The sequence below is a fragment of the Telmatherina bonti genome, assembly GCF_933228915.1.
Source record: "Telmatherina bonti genome assembly, chromosome: 19".
Classification (NCBI taxonomy): domain Eukaryota; kingdom Metazoa; phylum Chordata; class Actinopteri; order Atheriniformes; family Telmatherinidae; genus Telmatherina; species Telmatherina bonti.
This window is the reverse complement of record NC_136617.1, coordinates 31,129,642-31,145,332: the sequence shown is the minus strand read 5'-3', so window position 1 is coordinate 31,145,332 and position 15,691 is coordinate 31,129,642. Positions and strand designations below refer to the sequence as shown.

The following is a 15,691-nucleotide window of genomic DNA, read 5'->3' as shown; positions in this document are numbered from 1 at the left end:
TAATTTTATTAGCATGTCTTTAAAGTATTTATATTTGATCATATTTCAAATAGTTTTTGTAAGAAAGATATTAATGGACAAAGTACAGTTGTGTTATTTTCCTTAAAGGGACGGAACTTTGTTTCTGTATCCATTTTAGTAGCAATGAAAAAGTACTAAAAACTAATAGTACTGCATTTAGTAATTTATTCCCTCATTTCCTATACTGCTTAGTCCAATTCAGGATCACAGTGCAACTGGAACATATCTCAGGTGAAAAACAGCATGTGACCTAGACAGGCCATCAGTCTTTGGTAGGGTAACATAATACCATACATGCTGGTGGTGATGAGTGAAACATTTTATCGCATATAAATCACGGAGCATCACTGGCAGCACAAAGTGGAACTGACAAAGCCAAAGAAGCAGAATATTGTCAGTTTGCTTCAGATGCTAGAATAGCCAGTCATCACTAAGGTATGAGTCATGTAGGAGAAGCAATAAAAACATCATTTTCATGTTGATGTTTCTTGTGATTCTCACAGGAAATTATGCAAATATGTTCTGTGTTGTCTCTGGATTGCATGGTATTGCAACATGCTCAGATTTTCTATGTCAATACAATAAAAACATTTAAAGTATCTTAACTGAAGGCTGCAAAATTGACAGCAGGACCCGACATGACAGATCATATATTACCATTTTTTTGACAGTATGGTTTTTGGCAGCTCACACTCATCCCCGCTGTGTAGAGACAATCCAGTTAAAAATAATGAGCTCCAGCTCTATGAGTACATCCACCACCCTGAAGGAAAGCAGTAAATCAAATATGCATTCATGAACTACTTTCAGAGTTAGAAATAATTATAATAAAGCAACAAAATGTCATTCTAAAGGACCATTGCATGCATTGCTTCAACAACATACAAGATGAAATTTCAGTCAGTCAGACTCATTTTAATTGAGTAGTCATGCAAGTTAACAAAGTATCCATAGTTTGGTCCAATAAAACCAAGAGCTGGTCGATTAATTGGATTTTAATAAAATTACAATCTGGGCTTTCAACGATCATAAAAATAAAAGGGTGTGATTATTTTTCTCTCTGCAGTTTCCTCTCCTGCTGTCTTCAGCTGCTAATCGAGCGTCTCTGGCGTTGCAGCGCTGTGCTGTAAACTCCTCCCACAGCCGCTTTGCTTTCATTCAGACACTGTTGCCAACTTGCCGACTTTCTCGCTAAATCTGGAGACTTTTACTGTTAAAAGCGACAAATCTAGCAGCTTTTACTGGAGTTATTAGAGACTTTTCTGGTGTTTTGTCAATATTCCTCCGTCACGGGGTGTCACTATAGCAACGCGTTAATCTTTTAACAGTTGATTGAGAGAAATGGTGTGTAGCCTGACAGCGATTGTTTGGCATAAAAAGTACATCCAGACTAACATGAAATAGATCCAGAATATTTAGCAAATGTTATAAAAAAGAAATACAAATTTGTTATAAAATGTTTCCTGTGTGGGACCATGGTATAAGTGGACTAAACAACTCAAAACCGTGCATTAGACAGTTATAATGCATGACACGGAGTAGAGAACACCACAGCAAGTAGCGTTGTTTCATCCTTACTTATATTTATCTATTCAGTTTACATCAGTATTTGCACTTTGTCAAAACAAAGCTTCATGTTTGTTTGTTTTCTAAACTTGTGGAATCATAAAGATATTGTTTAAAAGCCACGGTTTAATGTTAACTATATTCATGTTAAAGATAATGGATAATCGTATTGAATAATCAAGATGTCAATTTCAGTCAAAATAATCGTGATTACAATTTTTGCCATAATCGAGCAGCCCTAATAAAACCCTCTAAAAGTTACACTGTAGAAAAATAAGTTTGCTATATAAATAATGCTGATTGAACCATTTTAGACACAAAATCAGCACGAGGATGAACAATCTGCCTCTTGGAATTGATCTGCTTTCACTGACAGACACATGGAAATTTATTGTGCCCCAGACTGCCTATATTTAGCCCAAATGATCAGGCGTGTAAACCTGCCAGACAAGTATCGATGTGCTGTCTTTTACATTTTCACTCCAGGTGCAACCAGGAAAAAACACTTGTCCTTTCCGTTGTCGAAGAAACATCAGAAATGCTAACTATGACTCTGACCTGGGGCTGGAATATGTGGAAGTTTGGATAATCATCCAGCCATTTATATCATCATACACCTTATTCAGCTGCTTGCCAACTGGTGGCGATACATACAATAGGAACTTGCCATAGTGTGCAGTTAGAAGCCAATGCCTCACTTGACATCTAATTTTAGAAAATTTCATTAAATGCAGACGTTTATGTGGAGGATTAGAGGTAGTTGAGCTCAAAGCGCGCATCAGATTTCATCTGGAAGCACTCCCGAAGGCTTCCTGCTCATTAACCTTCCAGAGGTTATCGGCTGCTCACAGCTACAGATAGCAAAGACAGAAATAACCCTTATTTCCCCCGTGTACACCCAAATGTATGCTCAATCAATCCAAACATAAATATCCTACAGAAATTAAAAGATGTGTACATTTACCCCGAGGGTACATTGAGTGTCATAACAGGGAATAAAAGAACAGTGTGAACCTGTTTTTCTTTTTCAAATTAGCCACACTGCACCTCCATCTTCAAAAGGCTGCTGCATCTACTAGCGGCGCTGCCTTTTTAGTTTGCTCCAAGCTTTTGGTTTTTCCAATTTGTTGATCAAATTTATGCCCTTACATGTCTCTAGCACTTTGAACATGAGATCATTTCAGCTGTGCTCAGGCTACATCAGATGAAACGAGGCACCAGAGTCCAGGGAGGACACATGTTTGACTAATATGGTCACTGAAGTGGTTAAATAGGCAAAGCAAAAAAGGCTGGTCTCATTGGCTTCACGACCAAAATAATAGCACAAATCCAGATTTGTCCCTACAACTCACAAAAAGCCAGTAAATTTCCAATTTTTGAACAAATTAGCCAATGAATAATATTTCCATATAACTTATTGGTTAGTGAGAGTAACTGAAGAGATCCCAAGCATACACAGGAAGAACATGCAAGCATCCAAGGTTCAAACCCACCCGAGCCAAGTCTCAAACAGGCCGTTATCTTGCTGTGCTTACCACCAAACCATGGTGGTGAACACATACTCCAGATTTGATTTCACATCTTTGTTGCGTGTGAATGAACTAGTTTGTGAAATAAGAGGTTGAATAATCAATGTCCTGGAGGATTCATGCTGCTGTAGAGGCCTTAATAGAGTACTTGATGCTGATTTACCAGTTTTAATCTAATTTTCCTGACCTTTAACCTCATTATTAAACTGTTTATAGATTTCCTCCATAAAACTGATTACCAGTTATTGCACATCTCTTGTTTTCTTTACGAGGAAGACTCTTATAAAGTAGGACCAACAAGGTTGTGGCCATTTATTTATTGGTTATAGTATTAAAAACTCTGTTCTGACTTTGTAGGTGGAGGAAGCCTTGAGCGAGGTGGACTTTCAGCTGAAGCTGGATCTTCATTTCACTGACAATGAGCAGCAGTAAGTTTTTAAGCCGATTTCAAATGTGTGTGTGTTCAGGATGAAGGATGTGTGTGCGCGTGTGTGTTAATGTACTCTTCTTTTATTCTGCCAGGCTGGCAGAAATAATGACAGTTCCCTTGATCAGCAGTCGGACCCTCAGCCTCCACTTCCATCCGCGAAGAGGCCTCCACCATCACGTCCCCGTCATGTTCGACTACTTCCACCTGTCTGTAATTTCCGTGTCCATTCATGCCTCACTGGTTGCCTTACATCAGCCGCTGATCAGGTAGATTCCAAAGTTTTGCAGACTTCATACCTAGCAGAGCTTAATGCTCTGCCAAGAGATGTTATGTGATATGAATTGGTCTAGGAGCAATTACCATGAACTATTTTCTATGACACCATCAGATTTTCAATACTAATTTCTAAAAAGTAGACATTAAAACAAAAAGAAACTACCACTACAGTTTTAATGAATGAATGAAAAAGTATTGTAGCCTTTCATTGTTATCTTTGCATAAACTGTTGGTGATTACCTTTACAGAAATTTCTTCCTTTCTCTCCCACTTACCGCTTCCTTTTTCTTTTTGTTTTTTAAAATACATTAAAAGTTTCCAGTAAATCTCAACAGCTGTAAGCAGATTTTATCAACTGTCTTCCTTCAAATAAGCTAACATTAGCTCAACAAGCATACCAATAATACTCCATTAACCTTCATCAGACTGCATAAAACATTGTGTTTTTTCCTTATAAGCCTGCATTCTTCGTCACAAACAGAAAAAAAGTCATGCCGACCTGTTTCAAAAGCAACACGACTCGATCGTCCTGCTCTGTCCCCCTTTGCACCTTTTACTTGGTCCGCATACTGATTCGTCTTGCAGGCAAACAGAGCGATGATCTCTTTGTTGAAGAATAGCTCAAACGGTTCCCCTTCAGACATATCATTGTCTTCTAAATGTTGCCCTGCAAGTTCACCAACAGTAAACTGTGTTACTGTATTTTGGCGCATTCATGCACCGGCAGCTGTCGAGCGCTTGCATAGATCAGGCGCTTGAATGCGGCGGCAGTGTGTTGAAGGTTAAGATGAGATTCAGCTAAATTAATTTCAGATGTTACGTATAAATGATATTAATATAATATCATGCCAATTTATGTTATGTAACTTTTAGCCAAATCTTTAAGCCAGAACACTTCCCTGTACTAAAGATGGGCATCAACAACATGACCTTTTGCTCAACTCTGTAGTATAAGATGAGTTTCAGTTCAGTGTGAAAAATGAACTCAACTGATGTAGTAATAGAATTGATTTATTTCGTAAGCTCCTACACAAACAGTGTAAAAGTACTTTTGAAATAAAAGAAGTGTTTTTTGGTTTGAAGGCAGGGGTTGGATAGGGAGAAAGCTGGATCTGTTCAGTTCTAGGTTACATTTTTAAAAATAAAAACTTGGTTTTATATACATTTTTTTTTTTGTTTTGTTTTTAATCATTTAGAATTTTCCACACATGCAGGAGTTTTGTTTTTGGTTCTTACAAATACGGATTATCCTATTAGCATGTGCTAATTTAAAGTGCATTTGTATGTGGTCAATTGGTGCAGAAGAATATTGATCTAAACCTCTGGCCATGGTGAAGATGTCTGAAAACTGTTTGAACAGAGTCACTCGTACTTTTCATTGCCATGTCAGATTATGTGCCACTGTCTGCTTGTGTTGGCACGACAACCTGCACTGATTTCCCCTTTGACTTGACAGAAAGAAACACCACAACCTGTAAGATGCTGATGCCTGTGGCGTGGTCATTTATTTAAAAACACTTTTTTTTTTTCTTTTTTAAAGCGAGAAAACCTTAAAGTCTGAATGGAATCAACTCTGTCAGCCTTCTAGTTTGGTTTTCCTTCCTCTGTAATTCATTCCCCACTGGCTCAACATGGAGAACTGAACCAAAGAAAAGATTTATGCAATCTGTTGGTTTTCTTACTGGCAATTATTCTTTTTTCTTTTTTTTTTTTTAACTGACTTTATGAAAGTTAACATAAATTAGGCTGTTGTATATCATTCAATTTGTTTGATTTAGATCAATATTAGTTTTTGTAAAATAAATTTTGTCTGTAAAAGTGCCATTAGACCAGTGTTTTTCAACAACTGTGCCATGGCAAACTACTGCGCCATGACAGATCATCAAGTGTGCCATGAGATATGATCCCATTTTACCTTGTTTGTCTAAAAAGCAGCTCTGTGCTCATCCAAACAGGTCCAGGTTCAGGTGAAAGATCAAAACATTATTTTTTCTTGTTTATTTCTATTCAAAACACTGACAATTTGGACTTTATATTATTAATATAGGTTTGTTTTTGTTTTTTTTAAATTGGTTTTTAGTGTGATTTTTAAAAAAAAAAGTGTATCTTGGCTCAAAAAAGGTTGAAAAATATAGCTTTAGATGATTTTGTCATAAACTGGCGCTTTACAAATAAAACTGAATTTGATTGAGTTGTTTAATTATTTTAACATGAGAGAAAATTTAATGGTTGAGAGTCCTGCTATTTGTGGTTATATCTTCCAAGGTTAATTTGTACAGAAGATGCTGGTATGAGATTTGTATTAAAAAGAACAGATAAAAAAAAAGTAAATTAAATATGTTTTATTCCATAAAATCAAACTGTCAAGTACTTAATAAGAAACAGCTGGTAATGCTGTTTTTATTTTATTTTATTTTATTAGTTTATCTACCACTTGCTTAAATGGATAATGTTCAAACCACTCAAAATCATAAACTCAGCAATCATGCATGCATTACATAGATTGGTTCAGCACTTGATTGATTGGGACATTAGCAGCTCTGATCTCTCAGCTTATCCGTCTTCCTTTGCACACACAGAGACACTGATGGTTTGTCGCTGCATGTGTCCTCCCTGTTCTCTCTCCAGCTTTGCACGTACAGGGAAGGGCTCCTGGCTGGGGAAAAGCTCACCAGAGAGCACGAGCGACCCATCTGCTGTGTCCGTAGAGAATCTCATGTTTGGAGCTGGTTACTGCAAGCCTGTCATTTCTGAGGTATGTTAACCTTTAGCAGAGAAGTCAAAGCACATTTTGTCTCACTAAACAAAACAGTTGTTTCAGGTCTGCTAGGTATTTTTTTTTTCTTATTTTAAGCAAGCAGCTAAATGCCAAGCAGTGACGTAAATGCGATGATTTGATGGCATGTTATCCAGAAGCATTAGGATTCTGTCATGAAAAGATAGACCTGATCTGGATTACAGATTCTGGTCTTATTTTGCCCTTCAGAATTTGTCATTTGCATGAGTTGTGTCAGGTCTTGAAGGCTTAAAAAGCAGGTCCCCACAATGATTATCCCTCTGTAGCACTGAGGCTTTTCATAATAATGTCTAAGTAACCCACATGCTTAGGCATGTAGGTTCCGGGCTTGGCATCTGGAATTGATAAGACGTCCCACTGGAAATGTTGGAGTAGCATCTCATGTTCCTGTAGTTATTAACAGTGCTCTTAAGAAACACAAGTGCACAGTCACAGAGTCAATCGACCAGTTGCTGTTAATATATGTTTACATACATATATATTTAAAATCACCTAAACATCCACAAACAGAAGCAATATTAGTATTAATATCTTCACCATTGATTTTTTTTCTTTCTTTCTTTCTTTCTTTTTAAAGAAGTTTGCTGTATTATCGTGGTGTCATTAAGTTGGCTGGCTTTCTGAAATATTAGCTCACATTTAGCTGACTGAAATTAGCTTCATGTTAGCTGTCTTGCTTTGATGTTAGCAACATAGTTTGCTGTCCAATTTAGATATTAGCAATGTATTTAGCTGGATTTTTTATGTTAGCTTTGTCTTTTTGCTACTTTAACTAAAGTTTAGGTAAAAAAAATACAGATTTAACATCAGAAAGACAGCTAACTACATAGCTAACATCAAGGTATGAGTTAAATGCACAGCGACTACCATGGTAACATACATGGTTAAAATAATACATCAAACTACTCAGTCAAGGTAGCAAAGTAGGCTACATAACTGTTATCATGTCTATCTTGATTTGAGTAGCTTGATGTATTAGTTTGAGTTTGGGAACATAGCTATATGTGGCTGTCTTTCATATGCTAGCTGTTTAGTTGTGTATTGCTCAACTTCAGGAGTTAGTTTTATTTCAATGACATAAACACAATGTGTTTTATGACCTTGACATTAGCTATCTAGTTATCTTTCTATGAGATAAAATGTCATAATTTGCCTGTAGCTGTAATTTGAATAAGCCATAATTGTGATGGTATCTAACTGTACAACAGTTTATTTTATTTATTTATTTATTTATTTATTTTTTTTAATCATAAAAGCCTATTATATGGGTAGTTATCTTTATATTAATATTGCCATTTCAATGTTCACAATTCCTTAAAGTTACAGGTGACCTGGACAGACAATGGTCTAATTCAGGAGGCCTAAGAGATTAATCTGATTGTACATAAAACTTATATATGTATTAAAAAAAAAAAAATAAATAAATAAAGTTTTACCTGTTCATCTAAGTTCAAGTTTTTTAATGACTTATTATTGAAAACATTAAGAGTTGTTGTTTTAATGGCTTTAGAGAACATTTATGTCCTTATTAATTAGTCTTTTAGTCCATGCAAGATAAAAAAAAAAAAAAAAGAATCAATCATGTAAAAGTAGAAGTTAAAGACTCAGTGCTACATTTTAAGATTCAAATGACATCAGTCAACGTCAGAGAAACCATGACACAGAATCACTTTTAGCTAACATGTTGTTACTGGGATGTTAAAAGAGCATAGAAACATGCAAAAGTAGGTGGTACATTTAATCCTAATATGGTGGCTTTACTGTGTATTTTCCAGTGTTACAACATACTGTATGTGCTATCATAAAGCAACAGGTTTAATTTTTTCTCATCTCTTTTTCACACACATTTGTCAGGTTCCTGCAGACGTCACAGTCAGCACTGTAAATCTTAATGAGTTCCCAAACCCCCCACTGCCCTCTCTGCTCCACCTCATGGTTTTTACTCCCACCCCCAACTGGGCACTTTAATAAGCTCTGCGTTTAGCCAGGCAGGGGGCTTTCGTTTGATCATAGTAATGAGTTTTGCTCACAAGCGCCACGTATCACATAGCTGCAGGTGAAATTTGCACGAGACGTCAACTCCTCCTTCATCTTATTTATTTACAGCTTTTTACCTGCAGCTACTTTTTGCCTTTAACACTTTCCCCTTATTACTGCTCCAGTACCTTTTAGGGTTCGCTGTTATTTCATACAAAAACAGAAGAACAAAATAATGTTTTTATGAGAATTACTAATATTTTTTAAAAAGTCTTTGTATTTAGGGGTATAATAGAGTATGATATAGTGTTTGAAATATAAAGAATATTTTCTCTTTTTGGTATTATGAAAGCACAGATAAGATCCGATAAGATAAAATACGATATGATAGGATACGATACAATACAATGCAATATGATACAATACAATGCAATGCGATGCGATACGATATGATGCAATACGATGTGATACGATACGATAAGATACAATGAAATGTGATGCGATACGATAAGATACAATGAAATGTGATGCGATACAATGTAATACGATGCGATAGAATGCAATACGATGCAATGCAATGCAATGCGATGCAATACAATGTAACGTGATGCTATTCGATGCAATACGATTCGATGCGATACGATACGATGCGGTACGATACGATGCGGTACGATACGATGCGGTACGATACGATGCGATGCAATACGATGCGATGCGATACGATGCGATGCGATACGATGCGATGCGATACGATGCAATACGATGCGATACGATGCGATGCGATACGATGCGATGCGATGCGATACGATGCAATACGATGTGATACGATGTGATGCGATACGATGCGATACGATGCGATACGATGCGATACGATGCGATGCGATACGATACAATGCGATATGATGCGATACGATGCAATACGATACAATGCGATACGATACGATGTGGTACGATGCAATACGATGCAATACGATGCGGTACGATACGATGCGTTACGGTTCAATACGATACAATACAATATAATAAGCCAGACTTTATTAACTGGACAACAAGCAATTGTGTGTATTACTGCAGTACAATTCAGCAAAAACAAAGTACAAAAAACAGATATAAATTCAAATACTAACTAAAAATGCAATAAAATAAAACAATATATACCACAGTAACTGGTGTACAAGCATACACAGTATACATTATGGATGTTGTGCAAATATGCAAGTATGCAAATGTGTTAGTCTATACAACTGGACAGACATTGTTAAACACATACGCATACATATATTTTCATGTGTATATATATATATATATATATATATATATATATATATACATATGTACATATATATATATATATATATATATATATATATATATATATACATATGTATATATATATGTGTGTGTGTATATATATATATATATATATATATATATATATATATATATATATATATATATATATATATATACATATGTACATATATATATATATATATATATATATATATATATATATATATATATATATATATATATATATATATATATATATATATATATATATATATATATATATATACATATGTATATATATATATGTGTGTGTATATATATATATATATATATATATATATATATATATATATATATATATATATACATATATATATATATATATATATATATATATATATATACATATATATATATATATATATATATATATATATATATATATATATATATATACATATATATATATATATATATATATATATATATATATACGTGTATGTGTAGATATATATATATATATGTGTGTGTCCGCTCAGAAACAAGCAGCAACTGGACGCTTACATATCAGTTCATTTGGTGAGAGTGATGTGTCAGCAGTACATGAAGCAAAAAATTTAATAAAAAAGATTCTTGGTTGAACTGGACAACATCCCAAAAATCTTCCACTCAAAGAGAAACTACAGTTTTGAGATAATGACTAGTTCACAGAGAAAAATAGTTATTTTTCTACTGTGCCTCACTAACAGACTGATCCCAGCAGGCCTCTATAAAGCCAAAGAGAAATATGAAAGTAAACATACAGATGTTCCTTCCTGGTTTGGGTCGACTGTGTTGCTGCAATTACAGAGCGCATGTAGCAATGATGATAGGGCCAGTGACTTTACTTGCTTGGGGCAAATTACAGTACATCCTCCGTTATTCAGGCACTACATGCTTTTCAGAGCTCTGACTGCTGGTGGTGTTGCCAAAATATCCCAGTCATGTGAAGAACTCGACAGATGGCTGCTTCAGGTCGGGAGGGATCAATGTTCAGAGGCAGTCATCGACCCCCACCCGACTCCATTGTATGATGTCTGATTGTGAACAAGGATAGTCGCATTGCCTGAGATCCATAAGCTCTTTCAGCTGAATGAAAGAAGTCATTTCATGCACTAAGACTTTGATGATTTGCATCTCGTCACTTCATTCACCCTGTGAATGGTGGTGGTGAAAATCAGCTTATGCTTTAACTCCTCTGTTAGAGGGCCACCTGCTGGATACAAGCTCGAAACTACAGTCCATAGTGACACCAGCACTGGGATTCTTAGAATTTCTCTCTATGCTTTTTTTGTTCTATCATCAAATCAACACAATATTTAGCGGAAGCTCAGGTTTGTCAAATTGATGTTTTTTTTTAATGTGATTTTTAGCTTTTACCCTTGTAACTACAAGCCATATTTGCTACTTGCTTCACCTGTTTAAGTGAAAATGCATGAAGAACCTCAACTACTTTAGTCACATACAGACACTATTGTATTTGAGGACAGCCTTAGTTGTCATATTATTACAATAAAATTATGTTATATCAATTTATCAATAGAAATAGCCCCATAAAGGCCAACCAAAAACAACTGAACTGAAAAACACACAGATCAACAGTAGCAAGCCTTCCCTTTTCTGCACATCATTTTCTTACGTCTTGACTGTCAGAAATAAACTAATGGCATTGGAAAGAAGCACAACAGACACTATTTACACATTTACAATTTTTCCTCAATTTTTCTTTACGGTTTGTTTGAAAAACTCTAAGTCTGTTCGCTTTTCATGCCACCAAACATCAAAAACATCTTTGTGGCTTTATTCCAGCCATAGAGGGTTATACTTTCATTATTTCAGACAAATAAAGAAGTTTCTTCTCACTTGTTGGTCTCTGGCTGCTCCTGATTGAACTTTCTCCTCAATCTCATTGGTCAAAAGTTTGTCAGGAAGTGTTTTAATCATGGTTTCATTGTCAAATTAGAGGTCTTTAAACATAATAGGAGTCTTTTTTTTTATTATGAAAACATGATAAATAACCATGTTACCAAGGATCTTTCATTGTGGATTTGCCATAGAGTTTCTGAATAAACTTAAAGGTTATGGTCTGGGTGGAAACGTCCTGGACAGGGTATAAATGCCTGGGGAACCTCTTTGGACCCTAGCAAGGTTACCACAATAGCAAAAAAAGGTTTGCCCCCGATGTGCCCCCAACACCCATGTCCATCCCAGCTCCACAGTTGCCAGGCCCATAAATGAGCCAGAGACGCCGAAAGTTGCCCAGATTAGGTCCAAATGTTACTGTTCCCCAGACTGCGTTACACCCCTCTGTTCCTGTGGAACTGATAATATGTAATAGTGTTGGTGATTAGCTAGAGTTTTAAAACTGTGATTTCTACCATCTTTACACACATTGTGTTCATGCCTTTTATTATTTCTCATCCTCCATACAAGCAGCGACTTCTCAGATCCTCAGAGAACTCCAAGCTCTTGTGACCTTGCAAAGGTCATAGAGGTGATTCTCTGCAGGGATGTTCCACGTAAATGCATTGATCTGCTTTTACAGCCAACAGCACGCTGTGTTTAGGGCCAATTTGTTTCTAGCAACGTATTTGATCTTCCAAGTAATCATTACCACTTTACACATGCAAAAATAAGCTCCTTTTCCCAATACTGTAACAAACTTCCACAACTGCTGCAGTGGAGGCAGTAAAGTTTGTCTAATGTGAACATGTCCATCATTAAAACAAGTTTTATTTTTTCTTGAGATTAAACTGCGGGACTGACATTTCCTGTGTGACTCCTTGTCTGCAGGGAAGTTTTTATGTGCCCAGTGAAAACTGCCTGCAGAGAGCTCATACGTGGCACCGCCGGCTCTGTCGCCTCCTGTTGGCGGCACACAAAGGCCTGCACAACTACTGCGCTGCACTGATGAAGGAAATCCCACAGCTTCAGCCGATTCCACTAGAATCAGGTGATGGATGGTTTTAAATCAGATGACACAACTGAGATCATTATATGAGACATTTTCATAGCTATTCATGTCCAAATATACATAAAATGACTTGTTCTGTTGCATCAGTGGAAGGAGAATTGTTTTATTTTTACATATTGTAAAAGTAAAGAGGTGTTATTAGCATAATATGCTCAAAATGGTTGATTATGGATCTTTTAGTAGTAGTATTTATTAGTATTATAATGTTTAAAATGGGGCTGCACGGTGGCGCAGTGGTTAGCACTGTGACCTCACAGCAAGAAGGTCACTGGTTCAATCCTTGGCTGGTTTGGTCAGTGGCCTTTCTGTGTGGCCACTGTTTGCATGTTCTCCTCGTGTATGCGTGGGTTCTCTCTGGGTACTCCAGCTTCCTCCCACCATCCAAAGACATGCATGTTAGGTTAATTGGTCACTCTAAATTGCCCCTAGGAGTGAGCATAAGTGTGGTTGTTCATCTCTCTGTGTGTGGCCCTGCAATGGACTGGCGAGCTGTCCAGGGTGTACCCTGCCTGTCGCCCACAGCCGGCTGGGATAGGCTCCAGCTTCCCCACGACCCTGAATTGGAATAAGCAGTTCGGAAAATGAATGAATGTTTAAAATGACATTTTTGCTTCTGACAGACCGAGATGAAATTTTTTAACCAGTTTTTAAACTATAAAAAGCAGCATATTATATAACCTGAGTATATGCTGTGAACCACAGCCTGTGATATTATTAACTTGTACAAACTGAATATATGCAGTGGGATACAAATTAACAATCACAAAATAAGACCGAAAAGAAAAAGTTAGCTTCTAGCATGTCCAAATGTTCTGCAATGATAAACTGGATGACCCTCCAGGTTAATGGGACACAATCAGTTTTTATGGTCTGTAGCTGGTAATGCAGTGTCCACATTCTTCCTTTTACAGCCTCAGTCTTCAGTCAAAGGATCATTTTACTCTTCTGTAACTTGAGGATTTGAATTCTAAAGTTTTGAAGTTGTGAAATTAAATGGTGATGAACTTTAATACAAACATAAATTTCCACTCTGTTTAAGTGAAACTGCAGCAAACAGACTGAAATGTCCACATGGGACTCGTGCACAGACTGAGGTCACAACCATGTGAACCATGCATTCACCAAATGTTTTTACGAGCATATCTGTTCTCAAGACCTGCTTATGAACTTTTATGAAGATTTTTTCATTCATAAAAGTGGTATTGTGGTATCGCACACAGGTTCCTTACTACTTCTGCTGCGCATTATAAGTGATCTAATAAAACTGAAGTTAGTTTTGACAGATTTTTAAAGTAACTCTTGGTCATTGACAAAATATTTTGTTATTTAAATATAAATGGCAAGATATTTTAGATTGTGTCGGAACATCATAGTTTCCCTCATGGCAAGTCGGTCATTTTTTATTCATTTTATTAATTCAAAAACAAGATGCAGTCAAGTCGGGACTTAATTTTATGTCTGGTCTCACAAGCATTGGTGCAAAGAAACTGTTTCTCAACCCTGGTCCTCTAGTCCCACTGCCCTGCATGTCTTCGATGTGTTCATAGTTCAACACACCAGATTCAGATTAATGAACCTGCTCATCAAGTTCTTTGCAAAACTGTTAATGAGCCATTCATTTAATTCAGGAATGTTAAAGTAGAACATGCAGGACGGTGGTACTTGATGACCAGAATCAGAAAACATTGCAACAGACAGCAGCTCTCTGGCCTGAATATTATTATATATGTCATTATTATTTATAATTAAGATAGTTTTTCCTTTGGACTGTCACCTCATGCAGCTCAGGATGTAGGATGGGATCCAAGTAGAGATTTCATGCAGTTGGTTTTTCCTAACTAGTCTACTTATCATGAACTAGCTGGAGCTGATGTGTCTGTAAACTGTCCTCCCATGTGAAGTGGCGCTGTACAAATAAAGCTGAATTGAATTCAGTTGAATAATTCTTGTCTTGGGAAATGGAGGTTCTGCTCTTTTCCCAGGTTAATAACTCCACTGATCAACCTTCAGACCTTACTGGAGGTTCAGTTGCAAACCTCTTTCCTTTGGTCCACTGCCAGCATATAAAGAGATGAACATGTATTCCATGGTGTGCCTCTCCCCCTTTAGCCTCTACACTACTTGGACGTGTGTCCTGACTCGCTGATGGGAAGCTCAGGAGTGATTTACTGCCCATTTTTACATAAAGCTGCTGTTATTATTTGAAGCCCACTGTGTGGATATTTATAACCATGTAAATCACTTTTAAAATGAGGGAAACTGGTTTCAGTTCACATCTTTATTAGTATTTGTCTTAATTCATTTATTTCAGCATCATGTTTCTTACTGTTTCTCATTTCTGGCTTATCTCTGTCTGTTTGCACACGGCCCATAAATCTTAGCCTTTTATGGGCTTTTTTAAATGTTTATCAGTGCAGATAGTTCCAGCTGGCACGTTACTTAATTTATTAAGGCTAGCCAGTGGTGTGTCCCTCATGAAGTGGCTATACTCTCTATGTTTTGCCTTTTTTTTTAACAACAGAATAAAAAGTAGCCCAGAAAAAAGCTGTTCCAGAAAAAGTGACATGTAAGACTACTTTATTTTGTTTAGCCAAAAATCCATCAATATATTTGCTCATGGTCGCATAATTCCTGTTCTTTGGTTTCAGAGAAGAAGAGTTATGAAATGACGAAACCAGTACTGGCACACAGGCTGAGACAGGCTAGTAGACATATATACATATATCTTTATTATGTCTACAGTTAACACAGCTGGGGGCTAACTGCACCAGTGTAGCGTAGGTAGCCTT

At 36.4% G+C, this 15,691-nt stretch overlaps 1 protein-coding gene across 1 annotated transcript in view; it reads left to right on the top strand.

Annotated features, from left to right (window-relative positions):
- Positions 1-15,691, top strand: part of fam135b (family with sequence similarity 135 member B) — a gene marked incomplete at both ends in the record, with an annotated part of 53,812 nt that overhangs the window by 22,963 nt on the left and 15,158 nt on the right. The window contains 4 exons of the mRNA XM_079258992.1: positions 3,474-3,544; positions 3,639-3,812; positions 6,451-6,577; positions 12,722-12,881. Coding sequence (XP_079115118.1) covers positions 3,474-3,544; positions 3,639-3,812; positions 6,451-6,577; positions 12,722-12,881 — 532 coding nt within the window. The remainder of the gene's footprint in view (positions 1-3,473; positions 3,545-3,638; positions 3,813-6,450; positions 6,578-12,721; positions 12,882-15,691) is intronic.